The sequence below is a fragment of the Aspergillus japonicus genome (assembly GCF_003184785.1).
Source record: "Aspergillus japonicus CBS 114.51 unplaced genomic scaffold BO86scaffold_99, whole genome shotgun sequence".
Lineage (NCBI taxonomy): Eukaryota > Fungi > Ascomycota > Eurotiomycetes > Eurotiales > Aspergillaceae > Aspergillus > Aspergillus japonicus.
In genome coordinates this window covers 2,156-15,748 of record NW_020291736.1, presented here as the reverse complement: position 1 = coordinate 15,748, position 13,593 = coordinate 2,156, and the positions used below count along the sequence as shown (strand labels likewise).

General features: G+C 52.7%; 4 protein-coding genes across 4 annotated transcripts; 2 read left to right on the top strand and 2 right to left on the bottom strand.

Moving 5' to 3' along the window:
* Positions 1-633: 633 nt before the first annotated feature.
* Positions 634-1,946, bottom strand: BO86DRAFT_393390 (DNA-directed RNA polymerase I subunit RPA34). Its single transcript, XM_025673003.1, has 2 exons — positions 1,599-1,946; positions 634-1,543 (listed from the first exon to the last, which is right to left on the bottom strand). Exons 1-2 carry the CDS (start codon positions 1,748-1,750, stop codon positions 778-780), a joined length of 918 nt encoding a protein of 305 aa, XP_025522334.1. The 5' UTR covers positions 1,751-1,946; the 3' UTR covers positions 634-777.
* On the top strand, positions 1,841-2,177 carry BO86DRAFT_250967 (uncharacterized protein). The gene has a single exon (XM_025667184.1). It carries the CDS (start codon positions 1,932-1,934, stop codon positions 2,106-2,108), a length of 177 nt encoding a protein of 58 aa, XP_025522333.1. The 5' UTR covers positions 1,841-1,931; the 3' UTR covers positions 2,109-2,177.
* Positions 2,142-4,906, top strand: grc3 (putative RNA processing protein Grc3; the record flags this gene model as incomplete). The annotated part of the gene is made up of 5 exons (XM_025669348.1): positions 2,142-2,175; positions 2,247-2,575; positions 2,692-2,811; positions 2,863-3,174; positions 3,233-4,906. The coding sequence occupies 5 exons, from the start codon at positions 2,142-2,144 to the stop codon at positions 4,904-4,906; spliced, it is 2,469 nt and encodes an 822-aa protein (XP_025522332.1).
* A 1,852-nt stretch (positions 4,907-6,758) lies between these two features.
* On the bottom strand, positions 6,759-8,825 carry BO86DRAFT_349295 (folliculin domain-containing protein). The gene is made up of 2 exons (XM_025669347.1): positions 8,446-8,825; positions 6,759-8,162 (listed from the first exon to the last, which is right to left on the bottom strand). Exons 1-2 carry the CDS (start codon positions 8,455-8,457, stop codon positions 6,789-6,791), a joined length of 1,386 nt encoding a protein of 461 aa, XP_025522331.1. The 5' UTR covers positions 8,458-8,825; the 3' UTR covers positions 6,759-6,788.
* Between the last annotated feature and the right edge of the window lie 4,768 nt (positions 8,826-13,593).

The following is a 13,593-nucleotide window of genomic DNA, read 5'->3' as shown; positions in this document are numbered from 1 at the left end:
AAGCAAGCAAGCAAGCAATAGATAAGTTAAGGAACAGTCAGTTAAGGTAGTACTTGGGGGGGTCCGGGGGTTGGAGAAGACTCCACTGGCGTCATGTCTAGCTCCAGTCTGTATCAGCTGTTCACTGACTCTACAGTGACCAATCATTACTGAGGCATGTGATTTTCCCGGAGTCGGGATCAATCTACACTTGCCCCTCATTGGTTTGTTTTGCTGATGTAAGCAGGTTTAGTGTTACTCAGCGGTATCTGGGTGGAAATGTAAATTACCACATCAATCCAGCGCAAGGAGGACGAGGACCCTGGATAGTTGATAAATTCAGACGTATTGCAACCTCCATGTGGTTATCCGATCTCATGTCCACGGTTGTCCGGGCAGCAGCCTGGCAGCAGCCTGCCAGGCCCCAACTTCTATCGTTCTATTGTCTCCCTATGATCCACGAGGCTCCAGTACGAGGAGTTAGTGGCTAAAGTTACGCCTAGCAGCCTTGTTCGAAACCCAAAGTCGGGGTTGATCGGCAACTAATTTGTTGTCGGCGGTGGGCCCAGAATAACCTCGTCTGAAAATAGAGTCCGGCCCTCCAACCGTGACTTGGAATACTGCACCCTATTGCAAATTGCGACACAGGCGATTGTTGCATATATACAAGTAGACAACAATCACATAATTATCACATGCCAAACGGAGCCGCAAGATTACACCTTGTCTAGTAATGCCAACTTTTAATAGAAGAAACAAAGGATAGCACCCCCTCCTTCCCCCCAATCATCGCCTCAATCAAGCCGCCTTATCCGCTTTCTTCCGCTTCTTCTCGTCTCGACTCTTACTCGACTTCTTCTTGCTCTTCTTGTCCTCATCGGCCTCTACAGGCTCCGCGTCCTGGGACGATGTGTGCTTCTTGGACTTCTTGCGAGACACCTCGCTACTAGGCGCTCCTTCTTCCTCCGTAGGGTGGTGCTTGCGCTTCCGTTCTTCCCGCTCCTTCTCCGACGACTTGGGCACTTTGAACGTGACCTCGTCTCCGTCGGACTCTTCGGCGCTGGACCCGATCGTCTCCGGGGGCAGCTGTCCGCTTCCGACGGGGTGGAAGCGCATCTTCAGGTTCTTAGGCTGCTTGCGCGGAGGCTTAACCTGCTCCTTGGCGGCCGCGAGGATGTCCTCCTCCGACGCGCGAGGCAGGTCCACCAGCTCTTGGATGTGGTAGCTCGGGATGTTGCTGGCGGCCGTGCTGTAGTAGGTCTTGGTCTTCTGGTCGTAGAGCTGGAGGGTCTGTCCGCCCACCCCGGGCTGCTTGATGCTCTCCACGGGGATGCCGTATTGTACGCCTTTGTATTTCAGGACCGGCTTGCCTTGCATGATCTTGGCCAACGAGACTTCTTCGACTTTCGAGAGGGGGAGGTAGTCCGGCGCGGTGATGTGGTAAACCTGCTTGCCGCGCAGGTCGGACAGGAGCGAGGAGACATTGCTTTTCGGGGCACTCTGCTGTTTCACCGACTTGAATCCGGAGGGTGCCTTGTATGGTTGAGGGGCGTGGGCCGAAGGCCTAAGAATCAGGCGGTTAGTGGTCATGTGTATCCAAGTGGTCTCGCAAAGCCTACTTGGTAGAGGTTGGTGTGCTTTCGCTCTCGCTGTCGCTTCCGCTCTCGCTGCTCGACTCGCCCGCCGAACTGGTCGCGGACTCAGCCGAAGATGAATCCATCGAAACGTCCTTGTCGGAGACAGAGACTCTCTCTTCTGACTTGAATGCCATGGCGCCTCTCGGGATGACTGTTGTATGCGAATTGCTGGAAGTTGAAGAGGCCGCTGCGTACGAAGCGTTATGCGCTGCCCCGTGACCACGGTTGCAGATCGAACTCAAGCAAGAAAATTAACAAGTGCGTAGAGATGAGAGTGCGTTCGGAATCAGGCGCGATAACACAGCTTGAGACAAAATGCACGAGGCTTGGGTCTGGGCAAGTTGCGAGAAACCCGATCCGGACTTTTTGGACGATAACCTTTTTTTCTGCTCCGCGAAGCACGGACCACCCGAGAAAGTCCGCGGCCTCAAATATGAACCTTTTTTGGCAGTCCCGCCGCAGACCACTCGCTCTTGCGCATTACAGCGGTAATCCTGGGTGCTTTCAATTGCTCGGTCGAGAACTATGAAGAGAAAAGCGGAGAAGTCGCAAGCAGCTGGTATTTCCCAATTTTCCATGTGGATCAATGGTTGCGCGGGTGTGCATTGTTACTGACTCGATTTCTGATAGCTCCGGTCAGCGCCTTCGCGGCCCGCAAAGCTCGTCAGCAGCAGGCGCAAAGTGCGGTAGCAGCAGTCGAGAAGCCAGTCGCTAACGAGTCGGCCAGCGAGCCTCCTTCGAAAAAAGCCCGACACTCCCCGGAAGAAGCGACCGCAGCCGAGCAGGAACGTACCCAGCCGAGGCGATCTACGAGGCGAAAGGATGTCGATCCGGTCGAGAAACCGGCAGAAGAGGCGCGCAGGGTGACACGCTCGCAGAATGACTCGCGGCGACCGGCTGAAGAACAATCTCAACCCAGCGAGGATGAAGCCTCATCAGACGCTGAGTCGGAGGTAGAAGTTGCCGCCGTCGAGGAAGCCAATGGTGTCGGCCTTGCATCGCTGCAGGGAGAAGGCGACGAGTAAGAGCTCCCTTGCAAGCTTTCTGAACCTATACTGATGTCTATAGATTCGAGTCGCTCGCCGACACCCCTGTGCAATTGCAGGAATTTCCGCTGTCGAAGACCCGCTTGAACAAGAACAATGTGGTGTATAGCGACGAGCACAGGCTCTGCGTCCGGATTAAAGAGAAGATGGTACGACCTAACAAATTTAACATCCGACATCATCATACTTACAAAGTCTAGAGTCTTGTCTTCATCGGTCACTACGATCTCTGGGTTAAGCGTGGCGTGGTTAGCCTCATGGGTGCGAAGCTGCACCCCTCCTCTCGAGTCTACAGGGTCTACGCCCCCTCGACGCATTCCTTGCCGGTGATCAAGTGCGTGTCTGGAGTGGACGGTGCGGCCGAAATCGAAGTCATGTCATGTCACAGCGGCATCTACCGTCTGAGGCATCTGTCGCCCTTGTACGAACGAGTATGGAACAGCAAGAACACTGCGGCTGACAAGATCACATTGAAGAATGTGTCGCCCTCGACCAAGCGCACGTTCTCAGTGGTGAGTTCAATCCCTTCTTCTTCTTCTTCTGTCTGATCCCAGACTAATCTTCTTCCAGCTGTACACCTCTGCGGATGATTCCTTGAAGAGACACCTCCGACCCCTGCACCTCGAGAAGCAGTGGAGCTCAGCCATCAAGTCCCTGTCTCAGCGCGGTGGGCGACTCCGAACCCTGATCTGTGGTCCCAAGGCCTCTGGAAAGTCCACTTTCAGCCGCTACCTTCTCAACCACCTTCTCAGTCCTGCTCCGCAAACCGAGTCAAGTTATCGCAACACCGACGGCGTCGCCTTTCTCGATCTCGACCCCGGCCAGCCTGAATTTTCTCCCATGGGACAAGTATACCTTGCCCATCTTCGCTCCCCAGTCTTTGGCCCTCCATTCGCTCACCCATCGTTGGACGATTCCCGCAACGGCACCATAATTCGAGCTCATCACATCGGCGCAAGCTCCCCCAAGGAAGACCCGGACCACTACGTCCTAGCGGCCAAGGACCTCATGGATCGCTACCGCTCTCTGCTGGCGAGCTACCCCCAATGCCCCCTGATTATCAACTACCCTGGTTGGATTTTCGGCCTTGGACTCGAGGTGGCTACCTACCTCGTGAGCTCTCTGGGTCTTTCAGACGTGGTCTACATGAGCGAAAAGGGGCCCGCCGAGGTGATCGAGCCTTTGGGTCAGGCCGCCGCACAGGCCAAAGTACCTCTGACGATCCTCCCATCCCAACCCACCGATTTTGTGAGCCGGTCCAGCGCGCAGCTCCGGTCCATGCAAATGCAATCCTACTTCCACAAGACCCACCCCAGCGACATGGACCACCCGTTGTGGCTCGAGCAGCCCCTCTCGCGCGCCCAGCCCTTCCAGGTCCACTACTCCGGCCCTACCCAAGACATCCAAGGCGTCATGGTTATGGGCTCGCAGATCCATCCCGACCTGCTCTCTGACGTTCTGGACGGAAGCCTCGTCGCCGTCGTCGCCGTGGAATCGCCCAATGCGCTTCTCGGCGGCAACTCTACCCCCGAATTCACCACCACCACCACCACTTCGAATATTACCGCCGACGCCAGCGACGCCGCCTCCGACATCAGCATGGCCGACGACGACAACGACCACAACAACAACAACAACAGCCGCCCCGCCAAGAACGCAAACCCCGCCACAACAACGACCCTCGCCTCCAACATCACCCTCACCCCCCACGAATCCCTCCCCTACCTCTTCGCCGGCTCCGGCAGCTCCAACCCGCTCGACCCGCGCAAATCCCACAGTTTGGGTCTGGCCCTCGTCCGCTCCATCGACCCGGCCTCCCACACCATCGACCTCGTCACGCCGATCCCCCGCGCCCAGATCGAGAAGGCCCGCCAACAGGGCCACTCGCTGGTCCTCGTGCGCGGCCTCCTCGACAACCCCAACTGGGCGATCAGCGAGGACTACTACGCGGCGCGCTCGGCGCAGAAACGACACCGGGACGCGCTCGAGAAGCTCGCCAAGCGGACCGGCGGCCAGGCCAAGGCTGTCGACGCCGCCGAGGCGCGTAACCACCAGCGGGTGGCGGAGTTGCTCAAGGATCGCGTCCGCCGGGCGAGCACCAACGTGCCCTGGATGACGGTGATCGAGGATCCGCGGAGTCGACCGGCGGACGGCGCAGCGGGCACGCCGCGGGAGAAGGGACTGTGGAAGTTGAGGAAGAAGGCGTATTCGGGGAGCGGGAGTGAGGGGGAGGGGGATTGGTGAGGATGATAGTGGCTGTTGTCTGAAGCTATGGACTCGGGACCCTTTGGGTTTCCGGCTCCAGTGGTCTTTCTGCCAGGTGTGGTGTATATAGATGGATTTTGGATTGGTGGGGAACGGTGTGAAAAAGTTGGTTTGGTATGACTTGGTTTATAGATCAAATGTTCGAAGGGTTTGGCCTATGTCTCATACCACTGAACAAGCCTCTGGTGTCAGTGTGCTTGGTATCCAGATTGAAAGCAACGCTTATGCATCAATCTGGTGCCTGAGTAATCTTGAGCTCGGCCCGTGCTGGTCGACCCATATGGCCCGTCTATCGATGTCTAGAATCAGCGAAGGAAACCTGGACGGAAGACAGGGGTGGTTATCGTGTGGACGTACGGTGGGCATACGGTGTGTAAGTGATGGGTAGATGGGGGTAAGATGAAGAGAGGGCTGGATGTGAAATGAATGCAATCGACAGGGTAAGGATGATAAAGGGAAAAGATGGAGGGAGAAGATAGAGGGAGAAGATGGAGGGAGAAGATGGAGGGAGAAGATGGAGGGAGAAGATGGAGGGAGAAGATGGAGGGAAGCCAAATCATGCACGCACAGTACTATGTAATCCGAGCCCAGCCAGCCCAGCCAGTCCAGCCAGCCCAGTCGCACGCCCACATCTTGGAGATTGGTGCTCCTTAGTATAAATACCTACCATCCGTGACCCTCTACTCTTGAACAAAGCTAATTAATCTCTTCGTCCTGTTGTCTTTTCTCGTGTACTAACAATGCTGTGATTGAGAAACCAACCTCCCCCCACCCCCGGGGGGTTGTCGATGTCAATGCCTCAATCCCTAGCTAGATATACGGGCATCATAGCTCTGCATTTGGCATCTAGTCGCCACGGCCCTCGTTTCATCCCCAAAAGTCTGCGAAGAGCACCTAACTACACACGTTGTTCAGTGATAAACCCCCCGCAATCAGGGTAGGGTTCCCCACGCTGCAGACACCGATAACATGGGATGATCGAGACTAGTTATATGGTACCTAGCTAGCGATGTACATAATACTCGTACAGATCATTACAATCATCGGCTAGATATCTAATCAGTCATGACTCAGGTACGACGCCAATGGCGCCCTGCGCATGTCAGATGGGAGCTTATCTCGGACATTTTGATAAACTGTCTTGATACATACAGAGGTGCATTAAACTCCGAGCATTGCGGGTCTCCCTTCAGCCACACCGCCACGCCACCTCTGGTTTCGACACATAGATCTATAGACAAATGTCCAGGATGAAATTGACGAGCAAACACAGAAGCTTATACTTCAATCTGATAGTACAGTCGTCATTAAGTCCCATAAGACCCTTAAACCCATAAGTTACATACATGCATGCATGCCAAATGTCTCACAAGTGCATCCTTCGTTGCCTCGTACTGACATTCAATCATGGATTCATGAGCCACATCATTCCCTCCTCTCCAAATTAGTATCATAATAAAACAGTCCCCACCGCTGACACGTGGCGCAGGGGGAAGAAGAAGCGAAAGCTAAACAGAGGCCGCTTGTCTAAGGACATGCTGAAAACAATTGGAAGCAAACCCGGGAATGTGCCCAAACTCCATCTCAATCTTAAAGAAGGCGCCGTAGTCTATGTGGAATCCCGTAAAAAGTCCGCAGAGGAAAAAGCAGAAGCGAAAAAAAAAAAAAAAAAAAAAAAAAAAAAAAAAAGACCCGAACACCGTAAGATTCGATCAAAGTGTCCGAAATGAGGATCACATGGGGCAGCACTGTGTAGTAGGTAGTGTAATAAGACACCACAGGATTGAAGTGTTGTGGATCAGTTGATCGTGAGTGGAACATCCACTTGTTGAAAAAAAAAAAAAAAATGGGCCATGATAACTCAGGCGACAACAGGTCGGCGAGGGGTGATGGGGATAGGCTTTGGTCCGGCGGCCGAAGACAAGTTCAGAGTCGACATCCCCAGATCGGTATCATCATCGAATTGCTGGGAGGCTTTGCGCCGAGACTTTTCCTTCCCACCTGCCATAGAGGTAGACTGCCGTCTCGCTGCAGCAATGCCTTCCTCTTCGCGGATAGTGCTGATGATTTGCTCTTCCGAGACCGGGTATGTGCCGAACTGGTGGCCAAGCTGTTGGAGAAGAGCTACAAAGTGCGCGTGTATTTCCGCAAAAATGTACTGGTTCCCCGTAATCTCCGATAGGTTCCTTGCACGAACGGGACCAGGCCGGCGGAGTTGACCGGCCGGATCCAGTGCACGCCCCGTGAGAAATGAAGAAACAGGTGTGTACGGTTTATTTCCGTCCCTGTCAGGGCCCTTGTTCTGCTCCTCCCGGCGCTTTTCTTCCTCCTGGAACTTCTCTGCTGAATGCGCCATGCCGGCTGCAATGCGCCCGAAGGTTCGCCAGATGACGGGGGACGCCCGGAATGCCCTGCCTGCATCTCTACCCGCCAAGGCGAGGAAAGCGTAGCTGCGTCGTTTCCCACGAGCCATGGGATCGGGAAGACGAAAGACGAACGCAATGGTATAGCCAGCAATTCCGTCCCCGAAACTCAAGGGTCCGGACGATAGTCCGCGGGGTAAGAGCTCACAACTCAGAGTCCGGATCGACGAGCGACGAAGAATGGCGTAATCGGTAGGATTTGGAGGTCCACGCAGGGACAGGTAGGTGAGAATATGTGAGTGGCAAGAAGCATCTGACGTAACTGAGGACGAATGGAGAGACTCCGGATAAGATTGATGGACGTGCGGGTCGCCATCTTCATGATCAGCAGAACTATTGCCACAAGTGTAAACCACCTGCCGGGAGCGCAGGACCGGACTACCGTTCCGACCCTTGCCATCACTCTTGGGTGCCCCCGGTGCCCCAGGCGGTAGCTGTTTGCTTACATTTTCCGGTAGCGTCAAACTACAGCTGGCACAGGTGTCCCCCTCCGCGCCTCCCAGGTGGCTCGAAGGTGGCTGGGTCTCGGCGGGTGGGGTCTTGGTCTTCAAAAAATACGGGTGGTCTTCAATCCGAGGCGACCGGTCGCCGGTTTCCGGGCTCCTTTCAGATAGTTTGGCGGATGAAGGGGGCTTGCTGTTTGCCTGACTTTGCATGCCATGGGAGGAAGCGGTGTCGTGAGAGGTGGCAGGGGTATCAGTGGGAGAATAGTCGGAAGGCTCGGGATAGCATTGTTGACAGGCGAAAGGGAGGACCTGCGAGCAGATGATCGAGGTTGGACCATGCACCTCGCAGAAATGCGTCAAAGAAAGCTAGAGGCGCGTCGGTTAGTCCACTGGCGCGCTATACTTGAGGCTGAAGGGCGGGGTGGAACAGGAGCAGAGTCAAAAAGAAAAATCCCCTTGCCATGTCGCACGCTTGTCTCAGGCATCGTTGCGTCCGGCCGCGGGCGAGATTATGCGGGAGACAATGCGATTGCATGCGCTTGAGAGGTCCAGTTGAACGTGACACATCACAGGCGCGTACGCATTCTCATGGGTAGAAGCAAACCAGTTGCGATGAAGGAGGAAGAGACGGGGGGGGGCGGCCACTTACTATAAAATCCATGTCTGCAAAAGCTTAAGGTCTAGCGAAACCCAACAACCACACTAGACCATTGTTGCAATACATGCTTTCCCGGTTGCGATGTAGGTGACGACAGTGGTGGTAATGCCAGACAATGACGCAAATATACCACCGCAGAGAAGAGAGGGAGAAGGAGGAATTGAAGATGGGTGTGGGAGAGAGAAATTCTGGGTGAGGCTGGCCCAGAACCAGAGAGTGGGAAAGTTGAGATCGGTTGAATCGGTAAGCAACAAAGCAAGCAATGGTCAGTCAGTGCATGTGCAACTGCAAAGACCAGCTTGCAGGGACAGAAGCAAAGACAAGGAGGAGAAGTAAGAAAAGGGAGAGAGAGGAGAGGAAGTCAAGAAGAGTGGAACTTTGGGGGATGCGGTAGAATAAGAGCGAGACGGAGAGGGTCGAGCGGAAACAAGGTAAAGGTAGAATAATCACAGACACATTTTAGTTTTAGTTCTAGTTTTAGTTTAGTTTAATTTTCCTGATATTGATTTAGTGAGCTTCTGATAATAATCGGGAAAGGGAAGGGGGGAAGAGTGGAAAGAGGAGCCTGGACGGAGGGAGGGAGGGACCAGGGCCGGAAGTGGAGCGCATCGGCAGCAAGTAGGTAAAGTAGCAGCAGCGCCCGCGGCAGAGTGAACTTCAACACTGGATGGGCTGGTCTGGCCTGTGCCGGCTTGGGTGTTGGTTTGGTAAGAAGTCGGTAACATTGGGTAATAACACGGCCAACTGTAACGTAACTCATACCCACTTGAGGGCAGGAACCACCAATGGAACTTTCCATACACCCCGATTACCAAGGGAAGTCAAACATACACATGTAACAACATACATCCATCCGTACAGTGGTGGCCAAAATTCATAGTGCTTCCATACTTCCACCAGTTCATCGTTCCATGTTTCGTACAAAAAGTTTTCCCTTACTACGAAGTACACATACGTAGCAGCAACATAGTCCCGCTGGATATACCCCGTATAGAGGATTAAAATAGACTATCGAATCCTCATACCCCTTTCCTTCAATGGATGGTCACCTCGAAGAAGCCCGAGACTAGTCGCCCTTCATTCAGCCCGTCAGCCGGATGGAGCCCGACAGAAAACGGTTTCGGCCTAAGGCGATTTAGCAGAAAAGCCACTTGAGAGACCAGAACAAGCATTAGGTTAGTTGGCATTCATCGCATCGCTGATGCTGTTGCTGACAGTCTGACTCGGGACGAGAGCATGGGAACGTAGTACTATTCTCGTCATCTATCTCGTTTTGCCCTTCCTTCCTCACAACCATATCCGATAACTTTTGCCGATCCTCGAACCATAGTGTCTGCCGGCTGTAAGGAAGAAACCGCGCCTGACACTTTAATGGTCAGTGGTTACTAAGGCAGCGACCTCGGAGGTAATCGTAGGTACTCAGTAATAACCAGAACATCCCATTCGGAACCCTCTGGCGGTACTTGCCAAACGCCCGAAGGACCCTAACAAACTTCCGTACCCAATTTGACGGAACGGCCTCTGGCCGCTAATCTGCTTCGTTTTACGCAATCGAAGCTCTATAGAACGGCAGATGGAAGAAGTCAAATTTGTGTCCACCGGAGATGCTCAACTTCTAGCCCAGTCCACTCGCCCACACACACACACACACACACAAACACATACTACACACATACTGTACACACATCTTGTACACGCACATGCCACAACCCACAACACACACACACAAACACACTCAGTCTCGCGCTCTACATACTCATATAAGCCTACCTCAATGATGGCCATTGTTTCGGTGGAATTTCCAGTCAGCCCTCTCAGGCACTCCGTGGATATTCCCAGATAGGCTGTTGGTTCCGATCAGCCGAGTAGTATCGGCAAGGATCCCCTGCAATTACTCGATAACTGGAATGCGCCGATTTCTTTTCTCTCTCTCTCTCTCTTCTTGTTGATCATTGCTCGACCATTTTGCTGCTGCTTCTTTCCACGGCCCTCCTCCGTTCTCGGTGGCCCCCCCCCTCCTCTCTCCACTCCTCCTCATGCTTCCCCCCTCATCTCTTTCGTATTCACCGTTACTTTGTTTTGTTTTGTTTTGTTTTGTTTTTTCTGGTCGTCATACTTTGAGTAAATTGCTTTTTCCTTTTCATCTCCTCCTGCTGGGCAGCAAAAAAAAAGCAAAAAAAAAAAAAAAAAGATGTCATGCAGGCGCCGAGTGGGAATCACAAGCTAGACAAAATGCCAATTGATCATTGTCAAAGAACGCAAAGCCCCCCGGGCCCCCGGAGCGAGATCGATCACAGACACCACCCAGCATACTTCGTACATACATACATACACATCAAATAATTGCCGCCGCCCATGTCCGAGATAGCCGATAGCGCAAACCAGGGTTCTACTTTTACTTTGACTTTCACCTCCCTGGATCCCTGCGGGCTGCGACAGACGAGGGAAGTATGGAGTAAAACTACGGAGTACGGAGTACAGGACCTACTGTAAGTCTGTACAGAGTACACGAATTAAATGTAAAAAAAAAAGGAAGTAAGCTGAGTGGGCGGGGGAGCGTTCCTCCAGAAAAGTTCCCCATTCTCCGTCGCCGCCGCATCACAATTCTCGATCTTGACGCGCATACTCCCTCCAAGAAAAAGAGGGTCCCAGACGAAATGGGATTATCCAGACGGGTGAGAAATATGGATGGACCGGCCCCAGACAGTCAGTCCGTGAATCGGGGATTGACATGACTATCGCCGCCACCTTGCCCGCATCATCAGCGGCATCATCATCACTACATGAGTAATGTAGGGACGGGAGTACCTAGTAGTTACAACTCCCTTGTACAGTATGTAATCAATCAATATTGGATGATGATGTTGCTCGACAGGGCAGACCTTTCTTTTTCTCCCGTGCGGGTTCAGCCACCCACTGGACCTTTAGACCCAACTCAGTAAGAGTGCGAAATGCGAGAGGGCTTGCTGCCTGTCACATGCCCGCCCCAAGGGCGATCAATAGTCAAGTATAGGGTATGGTATATCAACGGCAATAAAAAAGAAAAAGAAAAAAAGGAGGCAATGGAAAAAAGTAAGTGCAACGGTCGGATAAATGGCCGCCAGCTTGAGACCCGACGAAACAGGCGGTGTTGGTTGGGGGTGTTTTCGTTCGCGGGATGTATGTAGGAGATTGATTTCATTGCGTCGCAATAATGAGATGATCCAAGCCTGCCTGACTTCTTGTAACGGATCGTCATGGGCTTGCGACGCGGAGGGAATCTGGAGTCCATACATAGTAGGTGGGAGTGGTGATTTGGAGTAGGTAACTATATACCACAACGTAACTACTACGTTCAAGACTTTTGGAGATGAGCAACGCAATCCTTCCCCGCTACTCCGTACCGCTTTGCTTGTTGCCTTGAAGTTTAAACCCGAAGCAATCTAGAACTTTAAGGAAGGGAGAGTAACTTACTCCATAGTATAGTTAGTAAGTTACAGGCCTTGGCCCTTCGCTTGTCTCGCCCTATCCCTCTACCTCTTCCTTCTCTTCCCGAAACGAGCAAGGCACTGAGTAGTCAGATATATCCATGCTCATGTTCGAGTCAGACAACAAAGTGGAATGTTACGACTACGAAGTCCCTCGAGTCGCTTCCACTTCCTTACGCTCCGATTTGCTCGCGGTCGGGTTGAGGACTGGCCCAACCGGGATGGATTCCAATCCTGCGGTGCGAAAACGGCAGCGGGATTGGAACTGGAACCCTGAACCCTCATCGGCTCACGGCATCGAACTACGGTACTATCGAGATTACTAGTTACAAGTATCTACTAGATACTAGATAACTCGATACGCTTAGACAGGAGAAGACATGCACTCCCTTGCCCATCGACTGTCAGATTGCGGTGCATTCAGTTCAAACCCCTCCTAGCCACGCGGAAGTGTTCTTGCTTCCATTTTCTGCATGCGGAGTGCAGCACATACAGTACGGAGACTCCGTCCTTACAGCTTAACAGGTGACTGTAGCGGTTACTGCTGCTTCCGCGGTAGCTAAATTCGCATCTCCCTCATGCAACCATGACAGTTTCCGCGGCCTAGGCGACTTACTTACACTTAACATATAGTTAGTTACCGTACTCAGGGTACTGTACTCGGTACTGTACTCGGTACTCAGCTGTTGTTTCTCCTTACCTGACATCTCACGGTAACTTTATTCTTTGTCTCGGTCCTAGCAACGAGAATGTCTCATTCATTCATTATCCGGGGAGGAGTAAGTGTGTCTTACTCTCGAAATTTCGACGAAATTAAGCCGACACCATAGGCTGAACTAGAGGTCGAACCGGGCAGCTTCCCTGTTGACTTCGGTTGACTTTGACTGGGGGTCGGTCATCACGTCACACTGCATCATAAGTCATGGTTGACAAGTTAGTTGGATGTATGTACAGTACCTACAGTATTCAGTACTTCAGTACATCATGAATGTACTCTGTAGACGGTCAATGTGTGTGTGTGTTTGTTTTTTGTGCCATGGATCATTCTAGCCATTGACCATTCATTCTTTTCTTTTTCTGTTCCCTGGCTTATCACGCGCGACCGACAGCCCCGACCGGTCGACTGCTGTGACTGACTGCCCTGGCCCCCAATTGCTGCCTGGTCTGCCCTGTGATAGATCGACCCTAAAGGAAGCGATCCATCCATCTACCTACAGTACATACATTATCTATGCCAGGGGTGACTGTGACTGCCTTGATTTAACGGAAAGCGATAGGTGTTATCAGTCCACCCCTATCTCAGGGCCTAGCAGCCCTGGCTTAGGATAAGTCATATCATTGTCCTCCGTCCCGTAGTAGTATAGCAAGGGTCGATTATAGTCCGGGCCTCCGCATGATATCCCAGGGTGCATTTCCCCTCCCCATAATCTCTACTGGAGAACAACCGCATCGCGCTTATCGGGGGTTATCTTCAGCCTCGCCGCTGCCATTTCTTTTGGGGAGATCTTATCCTACTCAGTTGCTGGCTGGATCAACACCGATGATGAGGTCGCATTGCGATCATACATAGCCCGTGATGATCGGCGAGATGTTCGATTCGCCATCCATGGTACGACAGTTCAAAACAGATTACCGCGGAAACGTATTTACTTTACTTGACCAGAACCACAAC